We start from the raw sequence: 13,845 nt of genomic DNA, 5'->3' as shown, positions 1-13,845 counted from the left end.
AAAGTACCCTTGACGTAGATCAGGCTTCCTCAGACTCGGCCCTCCAGATGTTTTGGCCTACAACTCCCATGATCCCTAGCTAGCAGGACCAGTGGTCAGGGATGATGGGAATTGTAGTCTCAAAACATCTGGAGGGCCGAGTTTGAGGAAGCCTAATGTAGATCATTTTGTTATGTCTACTGAGCATGAAACATCTGCCCATTCTGGGCAAAAATAAATTCCTTCTACTACTGAGCTGATTCCTTCCACCATATGAACAGCAGCTCCCCCACCCTGCCCTCTTCAGCCATGTACCTGGGTCTTGCAAGTTTGTGTTGCTCACAGGCTTCTTGAATTCATAACCCAGAAGATACAAGGCAAGATTTGGTGGGCTGCACTCCAAAGAGGCGATGAGAAGGTTCAGGATGTTAATCCTTGTTTCATGGTAAATTGGGGCCTGCTTCCTTTCAGCTTCAAGTTCTGGGAACCAAAAATACACATCAGTGATACAAATTCATGAAGTGCTCAATTCTAATATCCAATCGTTTTTAATGGAAACATGCATAATTTGCAATAATGTACAGTATTTTTGTTACAACAGGGAAAATAGTCACTTGCCTAATCACTTGTGTTGACCTATCCAGGCAGGGAAGCGTACACGAAAGTATTTCCAAGTGTCAACATGCCTCAAAGAATTATCAGCTGTATAAATTGCCAGTCCATCCACATAAAAGTATTTTGTGGAGCAGCGACTTCTATAGAATTGCTTTTAAAACTAGCTTGCAAATTAGTGCTCTGCCTTTTGCCCAAAATGTTATAAAAATAAGAAAAAAGGGCACATGATTCTGAACTCAATTATAGGCCAAAAATATATTAATAAAATGGTTTTCAGTTCTGCAAATAGTCACATTCTGAGGATCCTTGATAATTCATTCTCAGTTATCCAGCAGCTTATTTTTATGTACAAAAAATGGACTACTTTCATACCTTCATCAGGATTAATGATTTCTTCAGCAGCTTCATTGTCCAAACATTCCACAAACCCAGCCATTAGTTTCTGGCTGATATTCTGGATTTGCAACCAAAGAATGGAAATGAGAAGATAGTGAGGTATTATACGATGACAGATTGATTTAGGACCTCCCCTGCCTATCTTGAAGCCGAGGTAGAACAATATAGGGAGAAAGTCTCTTTCAGGAAACTGGGTCCTGAGACTTTAGGATTTAATACATCAAAACATCTTAATGGACCTTGTGTTGAACAGGTAGCCAATGCAGATCTTTTGAGTTATATGGTCCTGTGCAGACCATATAGCTCAAAGGATCTGCAGACTCCTTCTCCCAAGAAATCAGTTGTAGGGAGTCTTGGAAAATGATCTGAAGTTACATGAAGCAGTCCTATTGCTAAAGTTAAGTGAGATTTGATTGCTGACTAGATGGGAAGGTCCTGAGAACCATACAAATGTAAACAACTCCGACCTGGTTAGAAACCATTCTAACAGTAAAACCATGTGCTGGCTACATCATTCTTCCCTAACCCTTGCATAAGAAACAAATGTAACAACAGTTACCTGGTCTTGTGTGAAGTCTCCAATCAATTTGACCTGAATATTAGAATTACAGGAAATGCAACACAGGATTTTGGAACTTTCAAAAGCCAGTTCAGGATTGGTATTGCCATGATAAAGATACCTTGAAAATTACAAGAACATAGGAATTGTCAATTCCAACCAGAAATGCCAGAGAAAAGGGGGGAAAGGGAGCCTTAATAATACTTCCATGCTGAAAGCCACCCAGAGTGGCTGGGTGGGGTACATATAATAAAATTATTATTATTCATAAAAATTAGTATCAAGGCTAAAAATATGTGTGCAGAAGCAGGTGAAGGGAGGCGAGAGTAGCAGCAGCATTGTTCACTGTGACAGAGATGGCATGAGGCAGCAGCAAGGTCAAGCTCTGGGTTGCCATCGCTGCTGTGCACACCTGTGGGCTGCTGTTGTCAGCCCTGCCACTGCTTCACCCTGTCCCATCGACACAAACACAGCACCACTGCCACCAGCAAGGTGATGCTACTGCTCTCCCCACTCCACCCCCATATGCTGCTGCTGCATGCAGCTACATCAGACATGTATATATGATACTAAATCATATTATACACAAAAATCTCTCATTTGTTCCGAGTGCCAGCCGTTTATAACCAAAACAACACACACACAGAAGGAGGGCATCAGCAGACCTAGGGGAAACCCTAAAGGCTTTCAGACATATGCAACTGCTCAGAACAGATTCGTAATTTGGACCCGATCCTTAAAATCAGGTCAGTACAGAACAGTACAGAGACATTATTTGATTTCTTTGCAGTGGGCTGAATAGTGATAATCTGTGTAAGGGGCAGAGCAAGCTGTAGGAACCTCTCAACAGGCACACAATGGTCTCACATTATGCCAGTCTCTCTAGAACCACATCTGTCTTTCTAAATGCATTGGTTCTACCTGGCAATATTCACCACATGGTCTGCCTTTTTAGTCCGAGGGTTGATTCCTTGCAGCAGCTGTTCCAGGGATGTAACAATCAGGGAGAGGTGGCTTTCCCTTAACAAGTCCATGAAAAGGTTCTCTTTCTGTAGGGTCAGATTAAGCAGCCCAAGGCAATACTGTACAGCTTTCTCCAAGTGCTTCTTTCCTGTGGAAGGAAAGGAAATAAAGACAATCCCACTTCCATGCCTAGAACGCTTAGAAGGGAAAGATATAATACTGCAGTCAATCTACATATGTGCATTAATAGAGCCATAATAAATCACCATTTGTATTAAAAGACTCAACTCAAGAATAGCCAACTTTTATTCAACAGCTTTCCTTGCAGTGGATCTACATAATGAAGAATTCAGTTCACTGGCTATACAGTAAGTAGCATCAAAATATATTTTTTAAGTTGAATTTTTAATTTATTTTTGCTACATACCAGGGAAAGGAGCATAGGTATCTAGTTGTTTAACCCCTTCTTCCAGCAAGCTAAGACACAGTTCCAACATTGGTGACTCATTCAACAGATGATACATCAGGTTAAATCCAGGTGGTTTATAAGCTATAATTTCTTCTCCTAAAAAATTAAAAGTACAATTCAGTAAAATCAGCATTATAGTTTGTCCAAAAAATGTCATTGCTTTTTTTCGAAGCAAATCTAAACACAGTCACCACCCCTTCTTCTCCTATACCAGCTTCAAAACAATGACAAAATCCAGCTGCTTTTGACATTGTAGTACTTTCTTCCCTGAATTTATAACTTTGCATTTGCTCATTCTGTTTGCCTGTTAGACTATAGTCAATTCCTCTTTGCTAGCTTCCCCCAGAACTATTTTTCTGAGTCTGAAGGACCAGTCTAAAAGCCAGCAGGAGAACTGGTCACCATTTTGCTTTCTTCCCCAAACAAGATACAAAAACGGAGCTTAAGACAAACCAGGAAAGAGCATACCTTGTAACTCCACATATTGGTCCACAAAATCTTCAAGCTGAGGTTCGTAATCTCTCAGCAGTTTGTAAAAAACCTCTAGAACTGCTTCCGCTACTTCCCACTGTCAAGAAAAGCACACACAAAATATTATTTTGAAAGTGGACATCTCAAACCTCAGCTCCCCATTTTAGTATGATAAAAAGATGCCTTATGCAGAATCAAGCTATTAATCCAAGCAGCTCAGTACAATCTATGTTGTCTGGCAGTGGCTCTCCATGCAGTCAGACAGAAGCCTTTCCCAGCCGCTCTTGGAGATGGCCAGGAATTGTACCTGACTCTACTACTGAGCTACACCCCTTCCGAAATATTGCTAATCTTCTAATTCTGAGCATCATGTTATGGCAGTGGAATACATGGAACCCAGTCACTAGCTCAACTCAGATTTAATGTGGTTAGCTGTAAATCTTAGGGGCAGAAATTAGCAAAACATCACATCATTTTAAAAAGTCAACACCATCAAGTTTAGAAACATCTATAGAAGTTATTTAAAAACAATACATATTTAGAAGCAGAAGCTACCTTCTCAGCAGCTCGCCGATAGGCCCTTGTACGAAATCGAAGAAACACAGAATCTCTCAGAAATTGCAGATATGGATCAAAGCCTGGTGGGCGCAAGCCAGCACCCAGGTTAGAAGGAAATGAACTCTCCACCAGTGTGCTAATGAGCCGGCAGAAAGCACGAGTCAAAGGATACTCCTCACACCGGGATTCAATTTCATTCAATTCAACCTTTGCAGGAAAACAGAGAAACAAACATTATTAAAAATGTAATTTAGTGCATCATAATGTCAGAATGTATCTATAGAAGGTTTTTGGGTTTTTTTTTTACACAATTACAATAGATTCTCATGATTCACCACAACCAGTTGGATAGCACAAGGCATGTTTGCCTTCAAAAAATTACTAAAAGGGGGTAGGGCATTAAGTTTTAGTAGGTTTTTAATTTGCCTATTGCTTTTCAATGTCTATGGCCTCAATTAAGCTGAAACTAGTCACAGCCAAGTCAATTAGTAATCAGTGAAACAAGTTAAGTCACAACAACCCTCATTGCTTCCAACAGTGCTTGCAGTTTGAGAGTCAGGTGCATCTAAGTCAATTGACTTCAATAGGTTTAGGCATGCTTAAATCTGCACAGGATCAGAACGCTCATCACAACCAATTTCAGGCGTCTACTCATCTTGTAAGGATTTTTTTTCCCTTTTGACTTTTCTGAACAATTTGACTTTTTTTTTAAAAAATGAGTATGTGCACTATTATTACTATTTTTAAATATGCAAGTAAAAGACTCTGAAGCTCCTCTTTGCTGAAGCAGTCCTACAGCTTTTCACTTTGTACAACCATGTAGCTAACTAGAAACAGATTTTACCTCAATGCCAATGGCTTGTCTTTGGCCTGGAGTTCTGACAGTTTGTAGTATCTTTCAAAACAAACAAGAGAGAAAGGAAATGATTTTTCATAATCATCAAAAGAACATGAGAGCTAAAAAATGAGCTATGCTGTTTATCATGCACACTCTTTTTCAAGAGCTTCTACCCATATGAAAATATATTGTCACCTGTCCAGAAAGACAGATTAAACTCTATCCAACAAGCTTTTAATGCAGCTCCTGAAAATACCCGTCCCAGTAGAGAACACCAGACTAATGCAAATGTAACACTTCCTGTTCCTTAACCATGATTATGGGGTTGAGTCGCATGCTCCCTCTTCCCATCCTCTTCCATTTAGTTTGCAAATTCACAGATAGTGCAAATGTAACAACTAACCACAGCTAACACTGGTGACAAAAGGAGAATGGAGAACCTGCGCAAGAAAGGAGGAACTATGGGGAAGGAGTGCAAAGTCCTATCGGCTTTTCCCGTCACCAAGGGAATGAGCACACAAAAGTTACAAGTCCGCCAATGTTTACAAACCTGCTAAGAGGCTACTAGCCTAAATTTCCATGTTGGCCACAGAACAGAAGCAGCTCCCTTCTGCAGCTAGCATAGAAACACAGGCTATTAACAAAATTGCTTCTACTAAAAAGCAGTCGAGGAGCGACATAGCAATCCACTTCTCTACCACCAACTTGCTCATTTGCTTTATTGAATACCTGGTCACCTAGGATTACCAGGAAAATTATTAAATATAAGGCTGCATTGCACCTGCGCTGGCTCTCCTTTGTAGGCAGCAAGATTTTGTTGATCGGACCTAAAAGGACTAGAGTGCTAGCATGATCAGCTGTCTTTACCTCAAGACACATTCCCACCTTCTCTCCACAAAAAGGGAAATCTACGTTTCTTCTTAACCTTATTCAGAATCTGCCAGTAGATTTATAATACATAAGCAAATCACAGAAGGGGAATCTATTGGACTTGCACTTTTTCATTCTGTTTCAGCTGCTGCTGCTACAGCCCAACATTCCGAACACAGAAAACAATGCCATGCATAGAATTAACTCCACCTGATTTTTAAGTGAGAACTAGCAACAGTTGAATAAAACAGAATTTGGGGGAAAGCATGAACTTCTAGTATTCAGAGCATACATTGCTAAATAGTGTCAGAATACGTACAGGATTGCACTAAGGGTTAAACTGCCATGGAAAAAGTTAAGATACCTGGGTGTATTCCAATGACTGCCACAGTGAAGCAGCAATTTCCGGAGATTTCCCAAAGGCTGAAAGAGTCTCTAATAACTCTGCTTTCAAAATGGGATGGATGCTACATTGCAGAAGTCCCAAAATTATAACCACTGGTGTCCACTGAGGGTGTTCACAGAGAGCCAAGCGGGCATTCTCACTCTAGAGAGGAAAGAAAGAGCACCAGTGACCTCTGATGATTCAAACAAAAGCTAAGCAATGTCATTATGGGGCCAATTATATTACGAATAAGTATCCAACACTATTTCCCTCACTTTCTATTTTTCTCCCAGTCAAAATGAACTTTAGTTCAAGTCTATCAATGACTATATCAATTTTCCTCTAGTACATCTGACTTTTAATATAAAATGTGCTGGGTTTGTAAAGCCAACTTAATTAATAAAATAATGGACAAACGGAATCCTGAATGCATCAACCATTAAAGGAAAGGCCTGTTTACCCATTTCACTATAGTTTCTGTAAGTTGCAGAAATGAAATCAATCCATCCTGTTCTTTCTGGGTGATGCCTCTGAGAGGAAGGTGACGATACTGAATGCTATCTGCACTCGGCAAATCTTTCCGCAGGTGCTCATGGTACAGCATCAGAGAGTGGAAGAAATGCTCCCAGGAGACAGGACTGCCACCTGCTCCTTGGATGTTTTCAGCTAGAAGGGGGAGAAAAATATCTGTGTGAGTACAGATTATGTTAACTAAGCCTACACCTGAAAAAACAAAACCTGCCCTAAATTTAAGATTAAACATTTTTATTGCATATCATCTGAAAAACACTAGCAATCCAATACACAAAAAATCTTCAGTGGAAAAACCTGCAAAGGGAAACCAAAACAACTGAGTATGCTTAGTGGGCAGGGAAAGCCAACTGATAGTTTGGGGGGGGGTAGAGGAGGATGGAATGCAGTAGCCTAGAAAGGGCATGGCTTCCTAGAATCCTTAACAGGAGCACTCCACACTGCAACATTTGGTTGCGGGTCCCATTTGTTTATACCATGGGTTGACAAACTAAGGCCTGAGGGCTGGATCCGGCCCAATTGCCTTCTGGATCCGGCCCACAGACAGTCTGGGAATCGCTGCGTGGATCGGCATAGGGATTCTGATCATTTGGGCTGTGCCATTCCCCGCCCCCCCCCCACACCACAGCGGTGGCGCCTCCTCCCTCCCTCCTCCTGGCTTCTCCCCGCCCTGCCTGTTGAGATGCGGTTGGCTGAGCGCCATTTTAAGCAGCCCCTCTCCAGAGCCAGCCCTTTCACACTGCTCATCGTCCCTCTGCCGCCGCCAGCCCCTGCTGCTCACAAGGCACAGGTAAACAGCCACCAGGGCTCGTCTGGTGCTGTGGAGAAGGGAGAGGAGAGTTGGGGGGATCCCCCCCCCAAATATAGTCCAGCCCTTCACAAGGTCTGAGGGACAGTGGACTGGCCCCCTGCAGAAAAAGTTTGCTGACCCCTGATTTATACCATGATACTCTATCCCTCAGACATGAAGAAAGCTGCCTAATACTGAATCAGACCACTGGTTCATCTAACTCAGTATTGTCCACCCACGAACCGGCAGTGGCTCTCAAGGGTCTGTGGCAAAAGTCTTTTCCAGCCCAACCTGGAGATGGCAGGTATTGAACTTGGAACCTTTTACATGTGCTCTGTTACTTTTGTTCTTTTCCTAAAAGGAAGCCGCAAAGTTTACACATAGAAACAAGCTATAGTGAACACAGATAAACATCAACTAGAAATGTGCTTAAGAACATAGTGTATTCAAATATGAAAACCTTAAGACTAAAGCATTCACTTCCTTGTCTGCTTCAGGATAGGTTGCCTTGCAAATAATGCATTAGTACTGAGGTTCTGCTGCAACAGATTCAAGTGAATGGGAAAGTATGTTGGCCTATTTGAGGCTTTATTTCTTACCATGGCTGCTGCCATTGCCCTTCAGCAAAGTAAAGCAGTAATGAGCGCATTGGGGCCCATTGGCTAATCCCCGGAGCATTTTCAGGTAAGGAATGTAAATTGTTGATGGAAGGAGGTCTCCCATTTGTCTAACAAATTTAGACAAAACAACCTACAAAAAAAGTATAGAAACATTTGCCTAGGAAGAAATAAATGCCAAAAAGCCAAAGGCCCCCAAAGTTAAAGTTTTAAATTAACTTGTAATGTACACAATCTCTTCAGACGCTAGCAACCAAAATCAAATCACTTTTCTAGCCTTGATTTTCTTAAAACTGGTTTTGGTTGTACAAGAATTCCCCACCCCTTCCAAGGCACTAGGGCAGGCATGGAGAACTTTTGGCCCTCCAGACATGGCTGAACTACAACTCCCATCATCCCTGGCTATTGGCTATGCTTGCTGGGAAAGATAGGAGCTGTAGTTCATCAATGTCTTAAGGGCCAAAGGTGTCCCAAACATGCACTAGGTGAATGATTCAGTTAAATGTTAAGTACATTTAAATCCCATCAATTGCAGCGGGGAAGATTTAAGAGTATTTTTATCTCTTGCACTGAAATCAATGGGACTTGAAAATGCTGAACTTTTGCTGGATTATGCCCAATGGCATACAGTAGCTTTAAAAAACTTGAAGGAAACATGGAAAACTGCTTAGCATTTAGAATGCTCAATGTAATCCTTTCAAATGCCCAATACAGCAAGTCAGTATTGTTATGCCCAAATGCAGAGGGGAGCAGGGGGTGGGATGGGGTTGAAAATCAACTGAATCTCCTTTATCCACCTTTGCTGTCACTATCATTTTAAGCAGTTGTGTTGTTTCAGACAAGACGTTTGGTGCCACAGAAGGACAACTGGGTGTGCCCCAGCTTGACCCCTCTTCCTATGAAATGCAAGCATCCATAGCCTTTGGGGAAATACGATGTGCTACTAATTGTTTTTAAATGCTTTCAAGAAAACCCAAGCCCAAACAACAGCGGAGGGAACTGGTATTTTCTCACCTGACGCTGAGGTGGTCTTTGGTGGGCTATCCCAATATACGATCCTATGATGGTGGAACTCTGCAGGGGCTCCGAAGGACACCAGTACTCAAGAGCAAGCTCCAAATTAAATGGATCCTTCTTGTACAACTCAGCAATCTGTAGAACAGTAATAATGTGAGTCCTATATACCTACAAACATGTATATATGTATATACTATAGCCTATCATGATCTTTAGGAACATTGCCTTGCACCTGATTATCATCCGTGCACCAATTCAAATACAAAACAGATTCCATTAGCAGCAGCCCCAGCTATATTAACACTACAGTGGTACCTCGGGTTACATACGCTTCAGGTTACAGACTCCGCTATCCCAGAAATAGTACCTCGGGTTAAGAACGTTGCTTCAGGATGAGAACAGAAACGTGGCAGTGGGAGGCCCCTTTAGCTAAAGTGGTGCTTCAGGTTAAGAACAGTTTCAGGTTAAGAATGGACCTCCGGAACGAATTAAGTACGTAACCAGAGGTACCACTGTATTCCGTTCCACAGTCACAAAATTCCCTGGGGCAGCTTTCAAAACTTACACAACTTTTTCAGACTAAAGACTAATTTGCCAGCGTTAAGAAGAAATATAGTAACTTTAGCATACCTTACATCACATCTGGTATTTTTTAAGTGGGATACAAAAGTGCCACTTTTCTAGAAAAAGAGTTGCCAGAACTCACCATGAATGCTTCTCTTATCATTGCAATGGAGCCCACCTGAGAGGTGCCAGAAGTGTATTTAATATAAGATTTGGCACCAATGTTCTTGCTATTCCAACTGTATTATTTTTAATCAACGTACCATTTTTTTAAAAAAATGAAACTATTATGACTTCTCAACATTTTATTTTTAAAAGTACTTACTAAAAACATCAGATGCTCCAGATCCCGTCTAAGAGAAAGAGGTGGCTCATTACCCAACTGTATACTCATGTGTATCATGCGAGCATCTTCATCAGCACGGTTTCTTAGCTGTTTGACCTACACAGTTTGCCAAGGAAATAAATTCATTGATAATTAACTATGAAGCGAACAAAAGCAGACAGCTTTTACAGGCACTTGACTAAACCTCATTAGCATGTATCTATGAAAGGGCCACTATAATCTTTTTTTAATGTTTCCTTAAAGATTTACCACACTGTAAGATTACACGAGGAACTGGTTCTTTACACCAGTACCAAAGATGCATATGAGATAAGAGAAAACTGTTGACATCGATAATTACATTTATTTAAGACCCACTGATTTCAAAGGTACAAAATTGATCACATGCTTGTCTCTCTCACTGAAATCTATGGGACTGAAACATGTCTCATTCTAGCTGAATTGTCCCCTCTATTCCCCAAAAAGTTAGTCACCATGTAGAAAAAGTGCAACTGTTGTATCTGTTTCATATAACAATAGCAGGCAACTGAATAGAATAAAAAAGCATGACTCCTTCAAATGAAGCTCAGGCCTATTACTAGAATTCTCCAGATTGGATAATTATATCATATATAATATAAAGCTAGTCAGGATGCCTATGCAAGTAGTTTAATTCAAATTAACAGCTGAACAGCACAATCCTATACATGTATACCCAGAAATAAAACTCACTGAATTCTATGGAGCTTCCTCCAAAAGTATATGGGTATACAATGGCAGCTTATGTATATTTAACCTTGGAGTAAGTCCCATTAAACAGAATGAGAATGACTTTCAAGAAGATCTATGTAAGATTAACATGACCAAGTTGAGAGATTGTTACTAGAAAAGAGAACTGCCCCAGCAAATAGTAAAGATGACGAGCCAACCAGCCAAAATAGTATTACTAACATAAAATAATTTATATGTGCACAATCTGGAAGAGGGAAAGGACCACAACAGAAAGTAGTTCCTTTTTCTAAGAAAAAATATATTAAATTACTTAAACTGGTCACTGGGGCTTAAGACAGTATTTAGCCAAACAATGTGCAGTATGCATGCAACTTATGTGCATTTAACATGTGCAATTTCATCTTTACATGGTTGAAGGCTGGCCAGCTGAAATCTCCAAGGACAGAAAGTTTTTAAGCACTCTGCCTTGCTTGGTGGGGTAAGACCCTTTTGGCGCAATAGTTCCAGAAGGTAAGATTGCTTGTGCAGGGGTGGTTCAAGTATATGTGTTTTTGCACACACATGCCATCCTTGGAACGTAACCCCCATGCAAGGACCCAGTTGTCAATTGGACAAGCACAAAATGGTCGCTGCGTGTATTTTAAAATTTCACACATATATGAACACAAAATGCAAGACATAATTCCCACACTGAAATACAATATTAGTCTGCATAAATAGATTGCATTGGAATATTTGTCCTACTTATATCCAGCCCACAAAAATACAACTTACCTTCATTGGCATGAGAGCAAGAAAGTCGGTGGTAAGGTTGTGGATTCTACGTATGTAAAATTCCTCTTGGTAGAAGTTTTCAGCTCTCACCACAGATTCAGTAAGGAACAAGAAAACGTTGTCTGCAATTGCTAACTCTGCCATTGCTTCATCTGCCTCAGCAAATTCTGCAAGTGCTGAAGAGAATGAAGAAGAATGAATGCAAGAGACAGACTCATAAAGCTACTATCACATTTTAAAACTTTAAATCCATTATTGTATATTGTTTTAAATGTTTGTTTTGCTTTGGGGATTGATGTTTGTTTTGCTTTGGGGATTGTTTTGCTTTGGGGATTGTTTTGCTTTGGGGATTTGCTTTGGGGATGTAGTAATACATTTGTGTTTCACAAGCTGGTCTCCGACTGTAATAATAAATTATTATTATTATAAAGCTATTAACTGTGCATACATTTCATAAACAGCATACTTAAGGGTTGGCAGCTTAAACAAAGGAATATGCATGATGGATTGACTTCCTCCGCTAAGCAAAGGAAACAGGTGGGATTGAGTTTCTTGTCTATGAATCAGATTACCTGTCACATCAGTGAACTGTGAAATTCCACGCAAGGCTAGAGCCCAGGCTAACCTAACAGTTCCTTGAAGTCCTGGCAGTTTCCAAGGCCGAGCATCCTGAAGGCGTGTATGGATTGCAGCTATATATTGTCTCTCTGTTAACAGTGGCAGCTGGTGCATCAGTTCTACATTTTTTTAAAAAGCAAATACAAAATAGAAGTTTAATACAGAAAGAAATGTTGTTTCAAGTCCACTGAAAATAAAATGGGTGACTCAGCAAATACAATAACCTCTTTCACCTCTTTTATTTTGTAATTCAGAGCTAAATAGCTCCCATCAAATTTTGTGAACGATTCAATTAAGAACTCTGGAGAAGAAATGGGGAAGTCTGGGAAACAGCAGAAATTTAACTCATCTTACTCTATATGAATGACATATCTTTTGGCGTAGCCAGAAAACCAGTTTTACCTTCTCGATCTTCAGTGGCCTGTTCTAGAAAGCTGACATCAAAGCAATAGAGGAGGGCCATAAGAAGTGCCAAGTTTACTCTGTCCAATGAACCATCAGCTTCCACAGTCACTTTCTCTAAGTAAGTAATCAGGATTAAAGTATCATCCCGGCTCAGCGGTGACTGGCAAGCCCAAACAAATAAGCTCTCTGCCAGTGCCTGCCTACACTCCTTGATGAGATCAGAAACCTAAAAAATAAAATAAAAACCAAGTTACTACGTATGTAGCTTCAAAATATGCTTTTATCATATACAAAAGAATACTATCCATGTTTATTCAAAGGTCAGCCCCACTGATTTCAAAAAGACTTGCTCTTTATGAAAATGCATAGAATTAGTCAATCCCAAAACTAATTTTTTGTAACCAAAAGCAGGATTTTAAGATGTTTCTTAGCATGACTAATATTTGCAAATACACCATGAAATGAACAAAAGATTGGACACTGATCAAGTTCACATGTAATGTCAAACCATAGTTTCACATTATACAAATGAGCCTTAGGTTTCTGCACAGCCTACTTCCCTCGCTTGCTCCAGTCGCCACCATGACTTCCTTGTTTGCAGCAATGCATACTTTGGTGTTACATCTGAACTGCCAAACACTGAAGTAAGTGTATGTGAGCTCAAGACTCATCGTGCAATGACAAACCACAGCCTCGTGCGACATGTGAACTTTGTCAGTGGCTTTGTGATGGCCTGGGACTCGGGCTTGGACTCGGGAGCCAGAGGAGTCTCAGTCCGCACCGGATCCTTTGCCTCAGGCGGCAGCTGAACCCAGTCTGGGGCCTGATTCTGAAGAGCCCCAATCTGCACAGGTTCCCTTGCAACAAGCACCAGCTGGGCTGAGTCAGGGGCCTGAGTCTGCCCTGGCTCCAGATGCAGAGATTACGTCGTTGCCTCCAGCTGGGCAATCACTTACAGCTGCTCCACTACCAGTTGGGTCAGGAGAGGCTGAGACGGCCTCTGGGTCTAGTAACCCACCGACATCTCCCGAGCTGCAGAGACTGAGGTCTGAGAGAAGGAGAGACTTGAGTACTCGCAGGAGGAGTGCTCGCCTTTGGGCAAGACAGGCAGGTGAGTCACCGGCCGTTACCCCGACAGAGATAAAAGGCTGCCGGACCCTGCCTCAGGTTGCGGGAGCAATGTTGCTGTTTGCCAGAACCTGCCTGTGATCCTGTGCCTGACCTTGCCTAGTTTCCTGCCTTGACCCTGTCGGACTGACTCCTCGCGGAACCCTTGGATTCGGGGCCAGACCTGGACCGCATTGCTCAGGTTACCCCCGGGCCCAGCACAGTCTTAATTCTTGGAAGAACTTAAAACAAATTTTAGTGC

At 41.3% G+C, this 13,845-nt stretch overlaps 1 protein-coding gene across 1 annotated transcript in view; it reads right to left on the bottom strand.

Annotated features, from left to right (window-relative positions):
* The window catches only part of NUP205 (nucleoporin 205), a 36,676-nt gene that overhangs the window by 18,843 nt on the left and 3,988 nt on the right, over window positions 1-13,845 (bottom strand). Inside the window, exons 6-21 of the mRNA XM_080971991.1 lie at window positions 12,474-12,702; window positions 12,026-12,190; window positions 11,454-11,629; window positions 9,948-10,064; window positions 9,056-9,193; window positions 8,024-8,174; window positions 6,564-6,769; window positions 6,083-6,265; window positions 4,855-4,905; window positions 4,008-4,217; window positions 3,450-3,549; window positions 2,940-3,077; window positions 2,471-2,660; window positions 1,550-1,670; window positions 967-1,048; window positions 295-459 (exon numbers count right to left, since the gene is read on the bottom strand). Coding sequence (XP_080828117.1) covers window positions 295-459; window positions 967-1,048; window positions 1,550-1,670; window positions 2,471-2,660; window positions 2,940-3,077; window positions 3,450-3,549; window positions 4,008-4,217; window positions 4,855-4,905; window positions 6,083-6,265; window positions 6,564-6,769; window positions 8,024-8,174; window positions 9,056-9,193; window positions 9,948-10,064; window positions 11,454-11,629; window positions 12,026-12,190; window positions 12,474-12,702 — 2,422 coding nt within the window. The remainder of the gene's footprint in view (window positions 1-294; window positions 460-966; window positions 1,049-1,549; window positions 1,671-2,470; window positions 2,661-2,939; window positions 3,078-3,449; window positions 3,550-4,007; window positions 4,218-4,854; window positions 4,906-6,082; window positions 6,266-6,563; window positions 6,770-8,023; window positions 8,175-9,055; window positions 9,194-9,947; window positions 10,065-11,453; window positions 11,630-12,025; window positions 12,191-12,473; window positions 12,703-13,845) is intronic.

The sequence above is a fragment of the Podarcis pityusensis genome (genome assembly GCF_964106645.2).
Source record: "Podarcis pityusensis genome assembly, chromosome: 10".
Taxonomy (NCBI): domain Eukaryota; kingdom Metazoa; phylum Chordata; class Lepidosauria; order Squamata; family Lacertidae; genus Podarcis; species Podarcis pityusensis.
This window is presented reverse-complemented; position numbering and strand designations above follow the sequence as displayed.